The sequence below is a fragment of the Polyergus mexicanus genome, unplaced genomic scaffold (genome assembly GCF_030449975.1).
Source record: "Polyergus mexicanus isolate NDT 795.1 unplaced genomic scaffold, iyPolMexi1.0 SCAF_9, whole genome shotgun sequence".
Taxonomy (NCBI): Eukaryota; Metazoa; Arthropoda; class Insecta; order Hymenoptera; family Formicidae; genus Polyergus; species Polyergus mexicanus.
The window spans coordinates 2,679,925-2,704,932 of NW_027223329.1; the positions used below are offsets into that span (position 1 = coordinate 2,679,925).

The following is a 25,008-nucleotide window of genomic DNA, read 5'->3' on the forward strand; positions in this document are numbered from 1 at the left end:
AAAATATCATTAAAATCATAAATTTCATAGAAACTGAAAACAAATTATAAAGAAGAATAAAATTTATAAAATATTAAAATACATCGTAAACACTCACTTCCAAAATGGCGTATTCTCTGTTGTGCTGATCGCTCACTCTGAAGAGTTCACCGTGAATCTCGCGAGTACGGAATCTCAATTGCACCTGAGTAGAATATTTGTCCGGCTCGAAAGACAATGCGTACTTGACGTAGCTCTGTGGTTTGAAGGTGGTCGGGATCGTCGGTGTCATGCATCCGGGACCGGTCCAGCCGGGATTGCACTGGCACCTCGCCTCGGCATAGCTACCCACGCAGGTGCCGTGCTCCCAACAGCGGAATGTCGCTTCTTGATTATTGCAGACCTCTTCTGTTTGGGTGCAACCAGCAACGCTGTTTCGCGACAGACCTGGATGAGCGAGATCGTATAGTTTGCTGTTGTGGAAGAGATTCTTGATGCAGCCGTCAAAGCCCTTGCCGACCGGCATATGTTTCCATTTGTAGTGCTGTGGATCGAATTGCTCCACGTAAAGACCGCCGATCTGCAATGGCGCGTTCACGTTTAGATATTCATTGAACGGCGGTACAGTTCCCGTGGCCTGGCAACTGGTGTCGTTGAATTCCGGCGGACTTCCGTCCTCTAGTTCAGATATATCCGCGGATTTGCAATAATCGATGATGAGTTTCACGGTCTGCAAAAAAAAAAAAATAAAAGTCGCATTTAAAATCATTTTGAACATTATAAACAAGAATCGCAAAGGATTATGGCAGCAACTCTTTGATATCGATCATTTTACCTCTGTATTCCAGAAAATATCAAGCCGGTGCCATTCGCCGTCGTCTAAGGTTTTCTTTGGTTTCACCTTCAATTCTAAAGTGCCGGATCCAAAATCGATCAGCAACCTCGGTATACCGCGTTCCAATTCGACCGAAATAAAATCTATTGGCACAATAAACAAAAAGATTATTGAGACATTATTAATTGTAATTGATCATGTAATTAATGTAAAAGAATAAAAGTCTTACCAGAAACCATTACTTCGTCGACTTCGGGAGGAACAATCGGACCATTGTACAATAATAATCCGTCAGATTTCCTCGTGATAAATTCAAAGCTCAAGTGACTGTTATCGCACATTTCTAAAGCAGGATACCATGCCCAACCGTTGCCTCGAAAACTTCTGGCCGTTTGTTGACACCTCGGACCATTGTAGCCAGATGGACATTGACACCTAAAAAAAAATAATTAAAAAAAACAAAAAAAAAACGCATGAGTTATCGTTGGCAGTTAAAGAATAAAAATTATTTAAAGAAAATTTTTATAATCAGTCGTCCCCCTTCCCCGCCCCCCCCCCCCCCCTTCGACATATCTATATTATTTTTTCAATTATTACTGACAAAACAACGATACTCTTCTTAACACGCAAAATTCATATAAATACATATAATGTTCGTAATATATGGAATTCGATTGATTGTTACTTACGATAATCCAAACCGATCTTCCACGCAGCGTCCGCCGTTATAACAGGGACTATTCCTGCAAGATTCTCCTTTACTGAAGTTTCGCGCTCCGCAAGTACACTCGGCTATCACGTCCACGCGTACGCCAACAAGGGCAGTCCTGTTCGCGTTGACCATGTATGGCAGGTTGCTGATGTCAAGGGTGTTCGTGCAGCTGCCTTCGCACATCTCGTTCTCGTAATAACATTCGTCAATGCCAACCATGGTTATGTTGATACCCACATCTTTCTCGATCTGCGAAAATGCGATTTGATCGACATCATTGAGAAACTTGTTTAAAATTTTTTCTTTCCAAACAGCCTTATAAATGATATTTACCTCTTCACGATGCATAAGCACAATCCCATTAAGCCTAACTGGTTTGTAGTACAGCGAACCATGTGCAGCAAATCTAACATCTGTCAATGGTGGATGTACTCTTCTTAATTGGACGCTAAATACGTCTACGTTATCCCTGTCTATATTCAACAGATGCGACAGCTTATCCCTAAATAGATCCGCTTTGCTTCGCGATAGGGTTTGATTCTGAAAATCGAAAAAAATCTCATATATTATTTCCTTACACTAATTAAAATAAATACAAAGAGATTTGTGCGGAATTTAAGAATTAAGTTTAATAAAAATTTTAATTTAGTAAAATATATTAATAACTCATATATTTTATTTAATATATATACAATATATATATATATATATTTAGTAAGATTTCAAATTCTTACCTGATAATTCCAGACACGAATGAAATCCTCATCCGTTACCCCGGATATTCGAACTGAGCCTGAATTTAATACTGCTTCGTGCGGAATACTCTTCACAGTGACAGTTACATTTGCGGGTACATCTGTTTGCGTGTGTTTCCGATCGTAGACCTTAAACCGTAGATGATATTTGCCATCGTGCGTGCCGGATTTCATGTAAATCATTCCTGAATCCTCGTCGAGTCTGAATTGTGCGTGCTCCAATCCTTCCCAATAAAATTTCTTGTCCGGCAAATCCCAGTCGTCTAGATCGTACACATAGACTCTACCTATTTCAGTATCCGGCGATTGTCCCTAAAAATTAATTATGAATCATAAGTTATTTATTATACAATATCAAGAAATCGCAATATAAGCATAGATTTTAAGTAATTTACAGCTAAAATCTGAATAGAATTTAATATAAATACGTACTGCGTAATTATATACGAAGATTTCCTTCGAACCAGGCTGCATTTTATTATCGTTAACATCTCCTATGATAACTGTCAAAGTACTGGTCCCAGACATGGAAGGATTTCCAGAATCCTTGATGACGATGGGGATTAAAAACTCCTTCTGTTGTTCCCTATCAAAGGATCGCAAGGATGATACTACAGCCATTCCGTCTCCATTGGCACCCTCTGCAAAGTAGCAAGAATATGAATGATAGATGTATTATTTTCATTATGTTAATTAAAATGTTTTGCTATAAATAAGAATAAATGATACATTCTTGAAAAAGAATTAAGAGATTAAAATTATTGGACAAAACTTCTACGAAATAACTTGTAATATTGTAATAAATTTGTTAATCGAACTTACTGTTATCGCTCTCAACTTTGAAGCTAGCTCTGATAACATCGTTTGCGTTAGGATCCATCCTAAAGGTGAACGGAGGACCATTGCTCCTCGATCGGTCGTCGTCGTCGGTAGCAAGAATCTCGACGACTTTTTTCGTTTGTGCATACTCCGGTAAAACTGGTCGATAGTCCTTAAGGAATCTCGGCGGATTGTCATTAATGTCTTGTACAACGACTGTCAAGGTGGCTGTCGCGGTCTTAGGTGGTATTCCGTCATCGATTGCCAAAATTTTAACCTAAGACACAGCAAATCGCGTTTCAATTTTTATTATGATCTTTTAATAACAATGACACGCAATAATTTATATCGATCTGTTAATTTATATTGACATTTTATAATTTACCTGATGTCGAGGAGTTTCTTCGCGATCGAGACTTCTTTGTATCGACACGGTGCCATTTTCGTTGATGAAGAACTGCCTCTTTCGATCGGAGCTTCTGTCGATAGAATAAGAGACTTTGCTCTTTCCACCTTGATCCGGATCAGTGGCTTTGAATGTTTCCAGGCTACTACCTATACGAGCGTTCTCCGGAACTGTAGCCTCAATATTGGCTTTCTCGAATTGCGGTTGATTGTCGTTAATATCTCGCAATTTTACAACTACCCATGAATATGCCACGTGGTACTTGTCGTTATCGTTGTCTTCGCCCTAAAAAACCATTGCTGATTAACTCAAATCATAATTATGAAGAGTCATTTCTGATATTTTTTCGTAATTTAAAAGAACAAAGTCTCAAAAAATTTCATAATTCTAACTAAGAAAGGTTTTAGAGAAAGAGAGAGAGAGAGAGAAAGAAGTAGATTTAATTAAAACTATACTATAGATAAATTCATTATACCAAAATTCTCTTCTGATTTTTTTCTAAAATACAATATAATATGTCCTTTTAATTTCCTCCGTGCTCACCTTATCATTCACTTGTATCCTAAATCTAAAGCCATTACTTTGCAGTTGGTCCTCATAATCTAGCGATTGTACAATTTTCAATGATCCCGTGCCATCGTTATTTCGTACCATGGTGAATTTATCGGCACCGTAACCGCTGTTTTCAATTACCTGAAAGCCATGGCAAATATTAAATTTTCAATCGCTTTACCTACTTATCAGTATATTGAATAGAAAAGGGCAATTATTATTTCAAGCTCGAAAATAACCAAGAACAATAAATTCGATAAAACTCTTCGTAAAATTACTGTTTTATTTATTTATTTATTTATTATTTTTTTTTTTAATTTTATTATATCTCTATTCTTGTATAATTTTTTATACGATTAAAAATGTTATATCGCAAACGCAAGAGATACCTTATACTGAAATTTATTAGTCTCGTCCTCGTCATGAACGGTAACAGTGAGTATCGGCATTTCCGGAAGATCTGGCCCTTCCGTTTCGTCCACCTCGGTAAACCATTCCTCTTTCGTAAATGCCGGTGGCATATCGTTTATATCCTTTACCCGTATCGACGCTGTCCCGGTACCTGAGAGGAGAAGTATATGAATTATAACAATGCTCTCGACGGTATATCCCAAGAGACATTTAAAATATGCAAAATGTGCTCGGAAATAATTCTATGCGCCCATGGTGGTGCTTCTAACTTTTTGTAGATGAATACTTGAAAGTCAGGACGTGACTTGTAAGAGACATGCAAAGCACAATTGAGGTTCTTATCTTGTTGAACAAAATGTAAAGCATAACAAAAAAAAAAAAAAAAATACGAAATGTCAAAATAACCAATCCCTTTTCACTTTCGCGATTAATATTCTGATGAATAAAATTTGTCAGTTATATTATTAAATTCTTAATTTTTTTTTTTTTTAAATACCGCCCAGTAAAAAAATCTAAACGCGACATTGTATTAATAACTATATAACTATATAATAGAGAAGAATGTGTGATAATACAATATTTTGAAATTAAGCTGTTGAAAGGAAAATAAAATTATTTAAGAAAATCGTACCTTTTAACCCCCCTCCATCCATTGCAACGACCTGTATAGAATAATCCGGTGTGCGTTCTCTGTCCAAGCAGCATACCGCGGTCTTGATTACACCAGTTTCCGATTCAATCTCAAAAATAGGCGAGCCAGTTTCTTCCTCAATAACATTCTTCTCGATAGAATAAATCAGCCTTGCATTCGTGCCTTCGCTTGGATCATCGTAATCCACGGCTGTCATCGTCATCACAACCATTCCTAATTTAAAAAAAAAAAAAAAAAGAAAACATTAATTCGTTAAATTTCCATCCCTCTAATGATAGGAAGAAAAAATTAAATTTTTAATAGATATATTTTAAGATAATGTTTTGAGAGGTCTATTGTGTCTCTAGCTCATTATAAGCTAAATATGAGGTTTTATGTTTCCTATATCTACACGTCTACAGTATTGCGACTGTATTGGCGTAATCAATGTAATGTAACCGTAACGATTTAGGGAAATATAACCGCGGTCTTTGGACCGTTTCACAAACCTGCTGTGCCGTTCTCAGTGACGTTGCCGAAGTAGACTCCTTGTGGGAATATTGGAGCGTTGTCGTTGATGTCCTTGAGATTAACTTGAACATCGGCATAACCCACGAGACCTTCTCCACCCTCGTCTTGAGCAAACACGGTGAATCGCCACTGCGGTCGGCCATTCGGTTGATCTCTGTCAAGCGGCTGCCGGGAGAAAAAAAAAAAGGTCACGCGAGGATTCTCGACCAGGATATTATATATTGTTTTTGCCCCGCAAAATTCAATATCATTTCGCGGAGTCGATATTTGAATGATTATTCCATCACGATATTGTACAGCGACACACGTGCACAAATAATATGCATTTGGTATAGTCATGGAAGAAATTAATTCCTGTGTCGACCAGATGTCAGAGATTACGCCACGTGTTTGGGTAAATATCGATTCGAAATTGATCTTTGACTTTTGAAGAGATAATTGAATCATCGTTCTCTCTTTCTCTTTTTTTTTTTTTTTTAAATTTCAGATCAAACTTTCGTTAAAGTAAAATCCCTAGATTATTTAAAAAACATGGTAGTGTTAATAAAAGTCTTAAAAAATTAATTCGATAAGGCCGTTTAATTTTGTTAAATATCAATTCATTTTATAATTATTGATGAAAATAATACCGATGTCATTTTTTTGCTAATTCGATTTCCAGCATTGATAACTCGAAGAAAATATATAACGATGCAAAAAAAAAAATAATATAACAATTATATCTTACATAAAGCAAAATTATTGTTGTATAAATATAAATAAATATAAATTGTTGTTTCTAATAATAATATTCATTCGCAAAAAGAGATAATAGTAATTATTTCGGAAACAAACCTTGAGGACGAAGATCTCTCCGGTCGTGCGGTTAATGTCGAACTTGCTGTTAGCAGGATTATCGGGATCGATACCTTGCCCGGTTAGGAAGTAGACAATGTTCTGCGGTCTGTCCTTATCCCCGTCAGTCGCAGTTACCTAAGGATCAAATATTAATTGCAAATTTACCGTAAATGCGTGGCGGTCAGCATGGTAAATATTCATTCAGAATACACGATTCGGAGGTTCGATGTTACATAAGGAGAGACCGAATTACCCCGAGTACGCGTTTCGGCAGAGTCCTGTCGTCCTCCTCGGTAATTTGCGTTCTGTAATTTGGTCGCTCGAAGACGGGCGGGTTGTCGTTTACGTCCTTCACGTGAATTACAACCGTCGTGTAATTCTCCTTCAAGTTATCCGAGGCAGTAAGCCGAAGCTCATACTGCAAAGACGCACACGAATTTTAATATCACGGAGATTAACAAAAGAATTAAACAAAAATAATTAACCGAATTGATATTATATTGTATTATTTTTATCATTACTTTGCGTAGATTATTTAATGTTATTAAGGACAATTTACAGATTTTTTTTTTTTTTTTTTTTAACATTGTGTATATAAGCAAAATATGAAACTGTCTCCTCGTTTATATTGTCTAAATAATTTTGAAAAAATTATAATTAATTATTTTTGAAAGAAGTGATTTTCAAAAAAAAAAAAAAAAAACGCCACAAAAAGTAGACTTTTTGTTAAGGCTCTTCCGCAACAAGCGACGCTTGAAATAATTTCTGAATAGAAGAAAGATACTCTAAATAGTTATAGATGTAAAGTAAGTAATTCGAGCGTCCAGTCGGCACGCTCGAATGACACATTAATGGTGATACCAACCCTCTTCCTCGTCTCATAATCCAACGCACCCGCGACGTAAATGGCGCCGGTCATGTTTTTCACGGCGAATGCACCGCCTATGTTCCCGCTCGTGATCTCGTATCGAATACGCGAGGCTGCGACAGAGAGAAAGAAGGGGTGGATTTTAATAAAAGCGAGTCCGCGACTCTTTCCAACATCGCGCGTTGCAAACGAATGAATTTCAAGATAAAAGTTCTCGCTACGGGAGCGAGTTTTATCGCGTAAGAAAGTTCGGATGGTGCTGGCGCGCGGGGGTTTGTCGCCTTCGATCGTTCGTTCACCCCCATCTCAACTTTGCTCGATACCCTCGATCTACCCCCGCCGATAATTCGAGCGTTTTCGTGCCGTGATACAGATACGAGATTCCAATGAAAGATTGACAAAAGTAATATTCAGTAATGTTCGAATTTGATCAACATTTCACCCCTCTCTTGATAATAGAATTTAAATCTCGACATTACAGATGCATCATCAATACTTGTTAAATTATGGATGAAATGTTTTCGGCTATAAAATTAATATGGAAATTCGTTTAACGGTATATTTAAACGCGTTATTTCGAAAAGATCAAATATCGAAATAAATTAAATGCACTCTGTTTAATTTACGTTGAAAGTATATGACAAACTTTTCGCGTTTTATTATCAAGCTTAAATCCTGAAATAAAAGCCGAAATTTCCATAATACATATGTAATTGTCGGTTTTAGATGATAAGTTGGGGAATAATAGAATATTTCTAATTTTTCATGAAAACTCGTGATAAATGTGAAAAGGATCGCAATTCGGAGTAGCTCCCCTTCCGTATTCATTATTTCACGTGTTTACGTGTTACAATTAATTATGTAAATTTAGATACATTGCTCAAATATATCTATGATATATTGACAGGCAGAAATTCACATAATTACGAGTATACGTGGGCTATAAATTTAATTATAGCTTTGGCGATAATATAAAGAAATAAAAGCGATGTGACAATTAATGTGCGATAACATCATTAAAATAACAAGTAATACTTACACTCGTCGTGATCTTTGGCGGTGACGGTGAGTACCGTGTGCTGAATGTCCTCATTCTCGTCTACCTCAGCCTCGTAGAGGCCCTTGTCGAAATATGGTGGATTATCGTTCTTGTCGGCAATACCGATGCGGATGAATTTCGTTACTGTAACAAAGATATTTAGATAAAATTAAATTTAATTAGATCAGAGTGTTTCAACAAATCAAATGAATTATTACATTTTGTAATATTATAATTGTTCTAACAATTATAATATTACAAAATTTTTATTACTCGTAAATTTAAAAATTTCCGATACGAAAAATCCCCAAAATTTTTTTACGCATTTTATTCTTGCTGAAAATTTTATTTTATTGACTCATAAGTATATAGTGAATAAAAGAAAACTTATATTTATATCTAACTAGCTTTTTGTAAAAAGATAAGCGTAGATATCAGCGAACTACTGTAAATACTAGTTTAAGCTACGTCAGATACGTTCCGAGTCTATTCCCTTTACATAATAAATGCAATAAACAGCTAGAAAAGCGTCTGCTTTGCAGCATTGAATATGAATGCAAAATTGATATTAGTCATATTTTTTAATTCCGGATAGAAACTCGGTAATATTCCGCGCGCAGATATCGAAGTAAAAATTACTGATTAATAATAATGATTTAAAAAAAAAAAAAAAAAAAAAAAATGCAAACGAGATATCATCGCAGAATTTCGAAACTCGCCCATCTTGACTTTATATTCTAAGGCATTTCTCGCGGTTTGGTCTTAAATATACTTTGCGCTAAAGTACGGAACTTGAGCGATAAAGAATCCCGGATCGTTAATCATTTTTTTTTTCGCCACGTTACAGAAATTTAAGATGAGCAATTACCGGTCGCCGATGGCGAGAGGGTTAAGTAGTTTTCAGATAACGGCACTTCATTCCAGAAATAGACATTTATTGATGGAACTGGATTGCCCGTTAGGGGGAAAAAATGTATAATTGCGGATGCTTTTTCCAGATTGGTGGTACATTAACCGTATTTTACGCTGGTAGGAAGAGAGCGGCGAGCATCGATAAATTTCGCATAAATTTTCCATAATCCATGGCACAAACGAGGATCTGTCATTTTATCAGCACGATACAATGGATAATAGTCCATTATAAGGAGATTTAAACGAAACGTACGATTAATTATATACATCGCTCTCATTATTAAAAGACAGAGGCTCATATATATCGTATACATACGGCTGATTAACGAGTCGCGCGCGTCGAATTTTATTTTAATCAATCACCGAATTAAATTAATCGGATAGTCGAGCGTTTATTCGGCGGATATGTGTACGCCCGCGCCTCGTCGTTCATTGTGTCGCGGGGAAGCTGTTTAAAAGAGCAAATCGACCGCGTGTTTTATTTAGCAAAATCGTCCGGCATTATGTAGCGGAATGCATGTACATCGAGTGGCACATTAAACGGTGAATCTATTAAAATGCATTCCAGCAATGTCCGTGCGCGTGACGCCCACGATATTGTCAGATCACGGCCAATTCGCCCTGAATATCCTGCCAAGGATCCTCTCTTTCTCTCTCTCTCTCTCTCTCTCTCTCTCTCTCTCTCTCTCTCTCGCTACTTCATAAAGTGCAGTAATTCAGAAATAGAGAGATGCACGTGTGAATTTCTTAAACTCAAGTGTGTGGGTGAATGAACTTTAATTTATTTAATAATTAATTAAAATCAGGAAAGAATCTTTTATTTTATAATTACATTTTTAAAAAGAGATTAGATAAAAAATTCTGTTGCAAGCAAAAGTGGTTTTTTTTTTTTCACGGTGAGCGAGAAGTTTTTTTATATCTCTCACGAGCAGCGAATAAGAAATTCATTATCTCAACGAGGATTAATATTGCTCGACAGCCTTTTTATATTGTAGAAGATGCGCAAATTATTCAATTATTTGACTCGCTATTTAATTTTCAATGACAATAAATTCATCCAGAGAGCAAATCAATTGACCACTACAGTGCAATATTGCCAAGAGTTTATCTGTATTTGTCGAAAACAAATACTCTCTACTACCGTTTGAATAACAGGATTTTGAAAGAGTGAGTGGCTGGAAAACACTGCTGTAAACTACATGAACGTGTAATACGATTCAAATATTATCGGGAAACGTGAGAGTATAGCTCGCGCTAATCTAATTTTACCTATGTAAATAAACTCGTAGAAACGGAAAGCAGCGAGTACGGTATCTATCGCGGCCGCGTATCATCAATATGCACAATTACGCGGTTACATAGACCGATAACCTGACGCGAGAAAATTTGTTATCGCACGGAGTGCCGTTAAACTGCAACGCGCGCGCGTTATTAATCCGTCGATCGTTATTAAACCGTTGCCGTTGCAAGAAATTCGTCACGTCGGCCGTGATTAACGCGAAACTCGTGGAGGATATAATCGTGGCTCGTCTTCGCCAAGATCGCCCGCGATAATGGATTTAGGAAAGCGTGATTGATTCGTGAACATGTTGCTCAAGACAATATTCGTAAAAATATTCTGTTGGTATCGAAAATTTTCCGAAACTTAAATCTCGTCTTCGTCTTGAGTGAATCTTGATAGCAAATCTATTGTCTTGTCTCCATTTTATTAATCATTTTTATCTAATACTAAACAATTGTTTAAAATAATCTTCAATATTTTATATATAGTATCTAAAATGATAATTATTGAAATAATAATAATTTATATCATTCGTTTACTTCCCAAAATACTACGCACACACGTACGTATGTATATGTATGTGTATATTTAAAAAGATAATAAATAAATAAATATATATATATACAGGGTGGGGCATTTATATTGAGACACCTAAATATCTAAAAAAATAAAACAAGATAGAGAGAAATGTTTCGGACAAAAGTTGTTCGGTTCTAAGATGGTGCCATTAGTTTGACCTTGGATGGAGGCGCTTCGGAGATTTCAATGTCAATCTCGTTTTATTTTCTTTACACCAATCGATGACTCTCATTCTTTGAGCTTAAAATATTAAGGTAACATTATTGCAAAATAAATAATTTTATGAGATATTTCATAGTTTATGTAAAATTATGTCGAAGTAATGTAATAAAATAAATATCTCGTAAACTATTAAACTTTTGGCCATCGTACCCCTATAACTTTTTATGCAGAATATTGCGAGGAATCGATTTATGTAAAAAAATTGGAGTGTTTCCATTAAAAAAAAAAAAAAAAAAAAAAAAAAAAAAAACGAGATTGACATTGAAATCTTCGAAGCGCCTCTACCCATGATCAAACTAATGGCACCATCTTATGACCCCCTTAGAACCGAACAACTTTTGTCCGAAATATTTCTCTCTATCTTGCTTTATTTTTTAGATATTTAGGTGTCTCAATATAAATGCCTCACCCTGTACATATAATATTCCAATATTATATATATATATATATATATATATATATATATATATATATATATATATATAATATCTCAAAGTTCCTAGCTAAATAACTGTGCAAAATTTTATATTGTTTATTATATTAAATGTTTCCAAAATTTCTCAATATAAATATTTTTATTTATAAAATAAAATTTTTTAAGTCTGTATAATACAATATAATGATTCTCTTCTCATCTAATTCACATACAAATAATATATATTTCAGCTTTTTTTAAAAAAAAACCAATAATCTTGACGAGTCTTAATTCTGGTATTATCTCGATAACTAATTAAAAATTTTATCGCGAATATCGAAACAAGATAACATCAAGACTATTGATATTTCGTGCAACCCTAGATTATACGACGCGGGGGAGGAAGAGAGAGGGGGAAGGGGGATTGGCATCGCTACGAGTGAAATTTACGTAATGACAATTCATCATTGCGCTTATCATTAATGTGTTATCCCCTCCGGGTTGTACATCATTGTTAACGGTGAAATGTCAAAGTTTTCCTTTTAATAGATTGCATCGGGGCTTGGTACACGATGCACGATGCGTTCTAACGCGAATCGCATACCCGCGCTCTTTAATGCGATACCAGATTACCATAAAATCGAGACAGATGGCGCGTCTTTCGCGAGCGGAAAAATTAGGGAATTTATCTTTTTCGAGAGGGAAACGTTGGTGGTACACAATCCTTGGAATTAATGAACACGTATAACTGTCCTCTCGCCTTTCTCTCTCTCTCTCTCGAACTTTCGAGTTTTATTCAAGCTGCTATATATCTTTATTTCGTCCTGAAAGTTCGTCCTTAAAGTTTCCTCAAGATTTCAACGTTTAATTAACACGCGCCAATGACCAGATTCGATGCTTCTTTCAAAATTCTTCGCAAGGAAATATCATCCTTTTTGCAAAGCGGAAAAGTAATTGGATGATTACACTTAACAACTTGACGATAATTTATAATCGTCAATTTTACGGAAACTCAGAATTAGACATGATATGATTAAAACGTATAATTAAAAATAAGGAAATCCTGAATTGGAACGCTTTTAATCATAGAGGTAATCAGTGTAACGGCAAAAGTGTGTAATGCCATAGATATGCACATAGATAGCTCTTAGTGAATTATCAGTAAACAGTTTAACGTTGCTAATGGACGTTTCAATTAATTATTGATTTATTCGCGTATATTAATGGAATTCGGTGAAACTATGATATATTAACCATCCACGGATCGCTAAATAATCGCGCGATATGAAATTTATTTATGTCAAATTTATTTACAACGAGACGTATAAACTTTCCCCGCTAACGTCGCAGAAGATCGAGGAAGATCCGCCCCCGGAGTCGTAAAATAACCAAAGTTCCAACAAGGGGATTAAGTACCGTCGCGATAAAAATCCGGAGGCGAACGATCGACGGGACAATCGGCGATTTTCTCAAGCCCGGTGCATTTTGCGCGGTGCATCAAGATCCTCTCGCCGGGGGGAGGGGGGGGGGAAGCTACACCCAATGACGGCACACGACGGTCCCACGAAACGCGTTACTGGGCCACGGGGTAAGAAATCGATGAAGCCCCCGCACCTCCCTCCACCCCGCAACCCCTTCCGCCCCAATCCCCATTCGTTCACCCTTCGCGTCGGCCGTCCGACGAGAGGAACATTCGCTTCTTAGCCGCATCCTGCAAACACTCGATTCGTTCCTATAAATACGAGAACCCTCGAGGCTCTTCGCCACTAAGGTTAAGGGGTGGCCCGTTAACGTCAAGACGGCTCCCCCGAGACGGTCACCTCGAGTCTGTAGTTGCACGCTAGTGAATTAAGACTCCCGCCGATCCTTGCGTCGGCGTCACTTAGTATTACGATTGTGAGAAATTCCCTTTCGATCAATTTCGAAATTTCTTTAATCTCAGATTACCATAATATCTCTAGATATACATCGTGGCGGAAGTGACTTGAAAGCATTTACCAACGATGATAAACTGATTGATTTGCTTTTGATTTTGTGATAATTAAATTAAAAGTCATATATCAAATTTATATTCGACAATTTTATAATGATACTTAATGAATTCAATTTAGTCTTAATATAATTGTTACAAAGTCTTTGAAAGAAAGCAACGCTTTATTTAATAGATAAAATAAAATTGTTAACAAATATACATATATATGATCAACAAATATATATCATCTTGATATTTTCGTTCGAGAAAAATCCCAACATCAGATTTATCATAGGATCTATCCATAAAATCCGTTTTTGTGGTTGATCCAGAATAATGTCGATACTCCGCGATTTCGAAGAGAGACTCGCGATGCATTTTTATCCGCTCGCCTCTTGATTGCTTTACGATCCGTAATGCATTTTGTACTTTGTCAGTGTAATAAAGCGAATTGATTGACGATTTTTATACCCGAGAGAGAAAAATCGGTTTACCGCAACTAGTAAAGTTTTATTATCAACTTTTCGTGCTATTATCTCGAACAACATAAACTAAATATGATAAATGATTAGAGTTAAAGATTACTGTTGAATATTATTTTCATTTTTATAAATAAAAACGTTACTTTCTTTCTCATTTCCATTTAAGCTATTAATCGAAGTTAAAAATAAAATTTTAAAAATTTCCAATGCCGACTTCATGTGAAAAGATATTTTTCAAAATTTAGCAATAAAATAATAAAATCACTATTGAAATATATTTTAAATAATAAAATATATAAAAAACGTACTCACATTTCTCTCTCTCTCTCTCTCTCTCTCTCTCTCTCTCTCTCTCTGTTCGTATTATTATTATTATTTTTTAAATAAATCAATATCCATTATGATAAAAATTATGTAAGAGAAATGTAGACGATGTGATAAGGATATAGATGTCGCAGGGATATAACATTCAAGTTTAAAAGCGATTTAATTCTACAGGGGAAGATCAGATTTTTATAATCTCTTGAGGCTACACTTTCCGATTATGTTTCATCGAATTACCTTTGGATTATCGAAACCCTGAGAAACGATTGCAATATCGATTAGCGTAAATCCTAATTAATTAAATTATCTGTTTCTTCGACTACACGGCAATCCGTCAAAATTTAACGCTGCGAATATTTTCCTTTACGCAATCCCCGGGTGAAAATTTTTTAGTCGAGTCCTTTTTTTAACGCGATTCGCGTGGTAAACGCCTCAACGATCTACAAAATGCGGATGAATAGATGGGATTGGAAAGCGGCCAATTAATCGATTAACGGAAATTACGGTGTACGTATCGTCGAGAGATACCGCTGCGAAATTTTGCCGCAAATTTCTAGTGATAACACGCGCGCGTTGCAAATTAATTATCCGGATGATCGACTCTCGCGAAGTTTATACCATCGCGACTCTGGGAGTAGAAAAAAAAAAAAAAATCGGCTCGAAACTTCGTTTTACTCGTTAGCGTAATTGGGATATGTCGCCGTCTCGTCATTGTCGTAACCCATCGCGTTACGACTAAATTCGCGTAATAGCGGACCATTCAATTGCGCATGCAACTTTTCGTGGCAATACGTGGTTACGTTTATTACGTTGTAATAAAGACGCGGAGAGATAGAGAGAACTAATATGAAAATGAACGTAATCGATTAATGAAATCGCTATACAATTGCTGATAAAGCAATTGTTACCGCGGCGGCCATTCTCAAAAGGTTTCAAGTAATCAAAGTCAGCCACGTGGTTAACATTGACATTACATTTGTAATTTTCAAATTTCAAAGTTTTTGCACATAATCATTTTACAGCTAAATATTTTTGATTAGCAATCATAATCGTAATTCTCTGTAATTAAGTAAATTCTGCTTTCTGATAATTTTATTTACTGTGTACGCTCACGTTTATCTGTATCATTATATTTATTTGGCAAAAATGTTACCGTTATCTTGTAGGATTATTACCACGATGTCACTAACATTTTCTCTCTCTCTCCGAGTTCCACAAAATTGCAGAACTATCCGCGATATTAGTGATATCGACATAATTAACAGCATCGTTACTAACTTTCGTAATCGAAAATCCAAGCAACAATTTCAACTAACATCCCTAAACTGGCGCTACGTGAGCTTATTAACATCTCGATCCTCCCCCACCCTCCCATGTAAAAGCCGACAGACGATTAATTAGTCTTCCGATGTTACACGTAATTATTAATCTCGCTCGAGCGGCGGGGGCCGGATACGGAGATGAACGATCGATTCTATGACAAAATATCGAAGGCGAATGTACGACTTCGTGAAATCGACGAATTGTAACGAGACAGAGATTGATTCACCGAGATTCACCGCAACGTCATTCGACATCTCTCTTTCGTCATGCCTTCGTGAAAAATCGACCCTATCGGGACGGAGTAATCCACCAGGGCACTCCAGCCATCTTGCTCTCGTTTTCTGCCTTCGCGAGGATTTGGCGGATTGAAAGGCGGAGACTCGGAAATTCTGTTCTTTGCGCGGAAAAAAAAAACAAAAAAACTGACGAACGAGCTCGCGACAAAACTTCGCCACGGATGACATCGTGTAATCCCATCGCGGTTATATATTGCGAACTTTTTCGCACAATTTTAACCGAGTAACAACTCTATATAATCTTCAACTCCATTTTAAAAGTTTACCGTTTCTCTCAATTTTACCCAAGTCCTTAAATATTTTGATAAATAAATCCCAGCAATTTTAATTTTGCCACCGGATAAAACTATCCGTCTGCATGAATTTGTACAGGAATCTCGTCACACGATGTAAAGGTTGTCGAGCGGCAATAAATTTACACTCGGTTTACGGATCTTATCCGATCTCGCTCAAGTGAAATTGTGAAAAAAAGAAGGCGCAGCGAAAATATTTTTCCTCTCCCGCGATTCACATACCTTTTCGCGATTTTCCGTCTCGAATGAAACTGCGCGAAATGAACAGAAGACGAAACGCACATGGATATATGTCCCTAGAAATTCAGGAATCCCGCATGGCTAAATACGCGCGACAAAAAAGCGCGTCCGACTTAATTACCCTCCCTCTTCCGCCCTCGCGACACGTGACTCGGAATAAATCTCGAACGAGAGAAATGGCAATATATTGGGTTGCATAAAAAGTCATTGCGTATTTTTGCAACAGATGGTATTAGTTCAGTTTTGGCAGTACTAGAGTCATTCACACATATGTTTGTCATATATTGTTTAACAGCAGACGGTTTAAGCTTCATTCTAAAAAAAAAATTGAGCGATTTGGTTGAGTTTTGGAGATTTTACAAGTTGAAGATGAAAGACCAAACTGTGCATTTTCGCCATATTTTACTGTTTTATTTCCGTAAAGGGAACAACGCGCGTCAAGCTTGTGAAAACTTGCGTAAAGTTTACGGTGACGATGCTCTACAAGAACGTCAGTGCCAAAACTGGTTCAAGAAATTCCGCGCTGGTGATTTTGATCTCAAAGATGTTCCTCGGTCAGGAAGGCCCACCGAGGTTAATGACGACAAAATAAAGGCATTGATCGAGTCAAACCCACGTTACACGACACGAGAGATTGCAGAAACATTGAAGATCAGTCAAAAAAGTGTTCACGTCCACCTAAAGAAGCTGGGATACGTAAGCAAGCTCGATATTTGGATTCCTCATGAACTCAAAGAAGTTCATTTGACGGCGCGTACATCTGCGATATGCTCATGAAACGTGAAGAAAACGATTCTTTTTTGAAACGAATGATAACTGGTGATGAGAAGTGGATTGTTTACAACAATGTGGAACGCAAACGGTCTTGGTCCCGACGTGATAATTCGCCTCAAACGACTTCAAAAGCAGAACTTCATCAGAGGAAGGTTATGCTCTCAGTGTGGTGGGATTGGAAGGGTGTGGTGTTTTTTGAGCTCCTACCAAGGAACCGAACAATCAATTCGGATGTGTACTGTCGGCAATTGGACAGTTTGAACGAATCTGTCATCCAAGAACGTCCGAAGCTCATCAATCGTAAAGGAGTTGTGTTCCATCACGACAACGCGAGACCACACACATCTTTGGCGACCCGTCAAAAATTATTGGAGCTTGGATAGGATGTGTTGCCCTACCCAGCATACTCGCCTGACCTTGCGCCGTCAGACTTCCACTTGTTTCGCTCTCTTCAAAACTCCTTGCGTGAAATAATGTTAAATTCAGATGAGGCGGTAAATCAGCACCTTGTTCAGTTTTCCGCCAATAAAGACAGGTCCTTCTACGAACGGGGAATTATGAAGCTCACCGAAAGATGGCAAAAGGTCATCGAACAAAACGGAAACTATATCATTGATTGATCTTTGTTCTTTATATAAATAAATGACTTTGAAAAACATACAAAAAATACGCAATGACTTTTTACTCAACCCAATATATCGCGGTGAAAAAAATGGTGGAATTTCGAGATCCACGCGTGCGGTATCGGATCCATGTTTCACGGCGAGATTCTACAAAAGAGGTCGGGAGATAAAGAGAGAGAGAGAGAAATGAGAAGCGGAATCGGATGCCCGTGGAGAGGATGCCGACACAATGTCGCCCATAATTCGACTCTACCAGCCTGTCTAGTCCGCCCGCGCGACTTGAACAAAACGCACCGGATCCGTTCCGTATTTCACTTGTCAGTCTACGCGTGAGACTGTATCGCTGCGCCATTACTCGTCGCCGTTTTGCTCCTTGGGATATAAATCGCGGGAACGATGCGCGTATACACCGGCTGTCTCGACACGGTCGTATCTCCTTGCGGCCGTAAATTTTTCTCAGGATTAATCCTTTCGGTGGATGGAGTACATGTATATCGTAGGATGGTGTCCCGGGTTCGCCAACCTTACGTAATTCAATTCTTTTGATTAATCGATTCGAATCGAATCCGTTCTGATTAACGTTATATTACCAATTTATTGCAGATAGCAATCGCGTCAAAAATACACATTGCTAATTTAGAATTAATTATATTTTAGTCCTTTCCATCACGTTTTCTCAAAACGTACGTCTCGCAATATCAAAGTTTTGAATTTCCTTTAAGGAAACTAAGAAATAATATTTGTCGAAAATAAAGTCTTTCTTTGGGAATTTATTATAAAAAAATTAATTAAAATCGAGGATTGTCCTTTAACAAAATATTTATTAGGATCATAAACCAAAAGAAAAAAAAAAAAAAAATTTTTTTTTATCGGGAACACATTAAAAATGGCGCTGCAAATGGCTAATCGAAAGGGAAAAGATCGAAAGAAAAAAATCAAACAGATCTGTTTTTCGACAAATTAAAAAAAAAAAAAAAAAAGAAATTGCCATTTTAATCACCTTTATTATTTGATTTTTTTTTCTTAAAAACTAAAGTTCCTACAGACTTTTTAGAGGTTCAGTCTAAAATTATATACATTGTAAACATGCTCAATTTCTTTCAAATCGATTTGAGCATCTGTATTTGAGTTATCACTGCAAAACTTATTTAAAAATCCTTTTCGATCAGCCATCTGCAGCGCCATTTTTAATGCATATTCTCAACCAAATTTTTTTTTTTTTTTTTTTTTTTGGATTTATGATCCTAATAAATATTTTGTTAAAAGACAATTCTCGATTTTAATTCATTTTTTTGTAATAGATTCCTCCCAAAATACTTCATTTTCAATCAATATTATTGCCTAGTCCCCTTTAACAAAGAGCTTTCATATCTTGGACAAACATAGGGCGTGTCTCTTACATTAACAACACTTTTGAAAAAGAAAAAAGATGTCACGATGATAGGATTAAATGATCACCGCCGCAAAGTTATCGCGTAGCCACGCGCAGATGCGTATAATGGGACGGTCGTGAAAAGCTTGAGAAATTGACGAGGACGCCCGCCTTGGACGACAAACTTTTAAAAGCGACAGACGTGGAATTTCAAACTAACGGAACGGATCGTCCCGATCGTCGTCGCGTCGACGACAAGAAAGAGAGAGAGAGAGAGAGAGAGAGAGAGAGAGAGAGAGAGAGGGAGAGATTTACAGCCTTCAATGTCGGACTCAGGAATTCCTCAAAGTTCGTTCTTGCCGCTCTCCTTCGCGTCGAAAATATTCGATATTTTCCCTCGGCTACCACGTATAACGAGACGAGATGCGGCGATGGGGAAGGAAATTTACCGTCGACTTTCGTAACTCACGTATATAGAGGATGTTAGTGAAAGCCATATATCTCTCCGGACCGGTCGACGTCAAACGCTCGGGCCGGGACGATATATTTTGCTTATCGGGAAATGTTAAACCCGCGCGCGCACACGCGACGAGGATTATTTCAGCGGCGAAGTCACTCGACGAAGTGAAACGCCGAATATTGCGGTCGAAAAGCGTCCATGAATCCCGCGTGGATTTTCTTTTTTTTCTTTTTTTCCCCCTTGTCTCTCTCGTTATTTTGGGACCGTTGGGGTTTCACCGGCGATACGTTGCGCTTCGGTTAAGTGAAGGTTTTTTTCTCTGCCAACCATACATTTTCCGAGATTGCATTCGATTTTATCGGGTATAATGCGGAAAGAGACAGAGAATTAGTTGAAGCTAACAAGTTTACTTTATCTTCGCGCTGCGAGTAGTTGCTATCGGTGAAGTAAGACGGTAACGATAAATCGTTACTGCGTTAGAGAAAGTAAGATAAACTTATTCCGTGCAAACTATAGTGTGAGAAAAATAAATCTTTATATTTTATAATATTTTTTTATATTATTTTATATTATCTATTATATTATTTGCCATATCTTCGAAAATAAGCACGATAATTGCAATTATTGTATCAATTTAACGCTTCCTTTAAACCAGAAATGCGAAAAATTATTTTCATATTATGATAGAAATTTAAAGAAGGAATGACTTCGAAAATTATTTTATTATTTGTCCTTTCTCTTCGAGATGCATATAAAGCAACTCATAACAACTAAATGAATTAAATATGAACGCCTATAAATTGAATGAAATTGTCCGAGCCTTTTATTGTATATTTTACAAGAGAACCATATATAAATTTCTATTATTTTATATCGATATTATATCGGGTATACGAGTTTTATCGCATCTGTCAATTTCGTTCAAATAAATTTTTTCTTTCTAAAATCGAATAAAGCATCCAACGATAGATCAATATTAAAATTGAAGTGTACAAAGAACGAAAAAAATTGAAGTGTATAAATGTCTTCTCTTTCCTTCGATTGGAAAGGCTTTCGGTCTCTTCAATTTGTCAATTTCATGTCGATCTTTCCCTCGCAACAGTTTTGGCTACCTTTTGTTACTCGATATAATATAAAATGTGGTGGAAGCATTATATTGTAAAGTGCGTATCATCGTTCTTGTCCACGTGTTTATCGAGGATACTCCACGTGCTCGTATATTCGAGAAACTTTCTCGGGTCTTGTGTTTGCCTAAAGATTTATCGACACCGCTCGAAGAAAACTTCTTTGTAGGTTAAAATAGAATAATGTTGCCAAACGAGACTCTATAACGGGTGACGTTGATCCACGATCGGAAGCGTGCAAAATCGGGGAAAATGTTCCCGCTCCGTACAAAGAAATGTTTGTATTGAGTTGAAAATTTGCGCGAGTGGCGAAGAAAGCCATGGAAACTAACTTTTTCCTACGACTATCATTAATTCTTTTCTAACATACCACATTTCACGTTAATACACACAAACATACTTAATTCATTATATGTAGGCCTGTGATAGAATTAACAAAATATTAATAGAGATAATTTAAAATATAATTAATTTATTATAATATAAAATATATTATATGTATATATTATATATATATAAAATATAATATAATTAATTTAAATATAATAAATTTACTATATTTAAAATAAAATAATACAAAATAAATAATGATATAATAAATAATTTATAGTAATAAATAGATAAAATTATTAAAATAATAATTTCACACGATTATGTGCAAAATATATATATATATATATATATTAATATGTTCAAATTTTTAATTTGTTGATATCTGTGATTATAAAAATATTTGATATTAAAAGTTTCAAAAAAATTTGATGAATTACGTTTCAAAAATCTTCGGATAAGCTTTTCATTATTCGAATAATTTTTTTATTATAAAAATTAAACCCGATTAAGGGTTAAAATATGTATGAAAATCAATTACATAAATTATGATTACTCGATTTAAGAAGGCACTTTAACAGTCAGTTCAATATTATAACGGAAAATTGAAGAAGAGCCATACTTGAAGAATTTTACCATGAAATCTATCTATTGATAGTTGATATGGGTGAAGTTTACAGGTACATACTATCTGTTCTGTCAATATTAATATTTACATTTCAATATCGGCCTTTCGCGTAGCCGTTTTGCAACTGAAGATATTTCTCTCCGAGATATCTCAGTTCGGGAATTTTCATGCAACGGTGACAATTGAAGCGGTGGGAGAAAGTATCTTCTCGGTCGACGATGGAAGGATACAATACAAGGAGACAAGTTCAGAAATAACGCCCGTCGAATTTTCAAGATGGAATATTGCGTTGTCCACTCTAATGCTCGGATAGTGCAAAGAAATTTGCGCGTCGAGAGCACAGGAGAGATTAAAAATAAAACTGCTACGCTTCTCCAAGTGGCGACAATATTATCTCGAAGGGAAAAGTGCCGTAATCTCCGGCCTCTTCGTACAATCTTTTTTATGTCCGAGATCTTCTCTCGTTTCGCATAATATAAAAAGAAGAAAAAAAAAGAAGAAGAAGAAGAAGAAGAGTATCCAGCGTGCTCTGACGACGCTCTACAGGAGACCAATTCATCGGAAGCTTTATATTATTTGACATAAAAATTCCAACGATCCATTCGACATCGAATTTATATTCGTATATAACGCGAATCGTTCAGTATGAAGAGATCCGCATTTTCATTAAAATAATAAGAGAGATGTAATCAGCAACGTAATCGACGGGGGGGAGGGGGAGGGGGGAGGGGGGAACGTAAGCTACAAGCGCCGTAAGGAAATTTTCATAAAACCGCGAAGCACATTTCTAGCCATACATTTTTACCCGCGAACTGTCTTTGATGAAAAAAAATGAAGTATGCCTGCAGAATGTCACGCGTGAGAGATTTGAGGCAAATCCTTGAGTTAAATTTTTAATTAAGCTTCTAACGAAAAGCTTTTGATCTTTTTAATAATAAACTATCTAGACCGTTTAATTTATTCATTTACATATGTCTTCTCATATGACGTTACGCGATATAAATTTTTTTTATTTATTAAAGTATGAATATATAAATATAAATCTATTTTAATTTTTGTATTTTTTGTATGGTAAAAATAAATATATTTTATAAAAGAGAATGAACAGTAATTTCCTTTTACGACACAAGCAGGTGTTCCCCTCTTGCAGAGAGCGCGCCCTATATAATATTGTATTTTCCCCTTGCGTTTCGTATCCAGTTTCTTTTGATCCGGTTTTTAATGAACAAATACAGCCTGATATTTTTGCCGCGGGATGAGTAATTCGAGAGTAATATGAAGATCGTATAGGGCAAACAGTGCGCTACTTGCGCTTTATTATCGTTGCGTTTTGTTTAATCGCGCAGGCGCTGCTGTATATACGACGCGATGCGAGCGTGTAATATATAATAAACTTCCTTTCCCGTAGCATTTTCCCGGGGTAATTATTATTTGGAGGATAATCACTTTTCGCGAAATTACAATCGCGCACACGCCCCTCGCGGCCCGACAGTTCGCGCATAATGTAATAAAGCGGATAATCAGGACACCTTGCGATATCTTCGCGATCTATTCATCGACCGTGATAAATGGCAGAATTTTATCCGGCATCATCTCTCGCCTTTAACGAACATTCCTCGCGGTGATTATGTAGCCCTTAAGAAGCGAATTATTTTCAGTCCGACGCGAAACATGCCTGTAGAGATTTTAATTAAATCGAAGCCGGTGGCAACGTAATCCTTCGAATATATTTGAATATATATTAAGTTTCTTATATATGTCAAAAATAAAATTATATTATGGCTTATAACGAGATGCCGTAAAAAAAAAAAAATTTTTAATTTAAATAAAGTAAGATAAGAATGACAGAATGTTCGTATTGTTCTTGAAAAGTCTTCGTTAAAAGATGTTTTATACCATTCGTTTATAATTATCTTATAATCTGTAAATATATCGATGAAGGATTAATATAATTAATTATATAATTAATTAATTATAATATTATTACTGTAAAATCTGGCCTATTAAAAAGTTGCGTCGTTTACAATCGGTGATTGCGTCGCAGTTTATGAAATTTTTCAAAATTATAAATACATATCTAACGAAAGATTTTTTTCATTATAAATGTCACTTGAGCGAAAAAGACGAGATTAATATATGCACGATATATGTTGGTTTCATTTTTTTTGGATTGGAAGCTTTTTGACCATTTCCGTTTTGACAATTTGGCCGACGCAGCTTGTGCAAGCGCGCTATTATAAATTCCTCTTTATGCAAATACGGGGCCGCGTGAACAATGCTATACTAATTTGCGGAATGTTCGTTGGAACTTACTTGTTGGCAACCAGCTACCTATTATTCGTTGTTTCCCCAAGCATATATGTATGTTAGCGAGTACCTGGAGTGTCCTCAGCTTTCCAAATACATAGTGTACAATCCTACATGTCATGTGATATCTCTTTGACAAATACAGACATGTAATTTGTTGTATCAAAATTATATTATACATAATCGGCAGAAAACAACCGTAATAATTGTTTTAGGTATATTAGGAAAAAAAAAAAACTTTTTTAAAAATATTTTAAATTAGTAAAGAGTATATATATATATATATATATATATATAATTTTTTGTTCTAAGCAAAATATATCAATTATATATTTTTTTCAACGTCAGGTATCTTGATAGTCAAATTTCAAAATAAAATATTAAAATAAAATCCGTTTGAATACATTAGAGATAACATAAACTGGAAATTAAGATCTTATCAGTATCTTTAAATTCTTGAAAATTGTTAGATAGAACACCGTTTCCATCTAATAATAATCATCAAGCGTTTATAATTGTAAAATGATGATTTGTATACGTCTTGGTCAGAATTAAAGCTGCCTTAACACAATCTTAACCCTGATAATAAGTATCGAGAGAGGCAATTGTAGCAAATTCCGACGAAAATCGTCCGCCTCGTGCACCGTCTGCTCCGCGAATTCTACGATAGTCCAG

General features: G+C 36.0%; 2 protein-coding genes across 13 annotated transcripts in view; one reads left to right on the forward strand and one right to left on the reverse strand.

The window, feature by feature from the left end:
- LOC138936260 (uncharacterized) overlaps positions 1 to 25,008 on the forward strand; it is a 383,952-nt gene that overhangs the window by 184,332 nt on the left and 174,612 nt on the right. The window lies entirely within an intron of this gene.
- LOC138936250 (neural-cadherin) overlaps positions 1 to 25,008 on the reverse strand; it is a 204,456-nt gene that overhangs the window by 2,317 nt on the left and 177,131 nt on the right. For all 10 annotated transcript variants that reach the window (XM_070301499.1, XM_070301497.1, XM_070301498.1 and 7 more), the window contains 17 exons: positions 8,376 to 8,519; positions 7,334 to 7,449; positions 6,722 to 6,886; positions 6,466 to 6,603; positions 5,610 to 5,796; positions 5,101 to 5,334; positions 4,448 to 4,620; positions 4,050 to 4,199; positions 3,486 to 3,791; positions 3,104 to 3,377; positions 2,714 to 2,922; positions 2,261 to 2,593; positions 1,860 to 2,066; positions 1,504 to 1,775; positions 1,044 to 1,249; positions 815 to 957; positions 98 to 709 (listed from right to left, as the gene is read on the reverse strand). In XM_070301499.1, the coding sequence (XP_070157600.1) occupies positions 98 to 709; positions 815 to 957; positions 1,044 to 1,249; positions 1,504 to 1,775; positions 1,860 to 2,066; positions 2,261 to 2,593; positions 2,714 to 2,922; positions 3,104 to 3,377; positions 3,486 to 3,791; positions 4,050 to 4,199; positions 4,448 to 4,620; positions 5,101 to 5,334; positions 5,610 to 5,796; positions 6,466 to 6,603; positions 6,722 to 6,886; positions 7,334 to 7,449; positions 8,376 to 8,519 (3,869 nt within the window). The remainder of the gene's footprint in view (positions 1 to 97; positions 710 to 814; positions 958 to 1,043; positions 1,250 to 1,503; positions 1,776 to 1,859; positions 2,067 to 2,260; positions 2,594 to 2,713; positions 2,923 to 3,103; positions 3,378 to 3,485; positions 3,792 to 4,049; positions 4,200 to 4,447; positions 4,621 to 5,100; positions 5,335 to 5,609; positions 5,797 to 6,465; positions 6,604 to 6,721; positions 6,887 to 7,333; positions 7,450 to 8,375; positions 8,520 to 25,008) is intronic.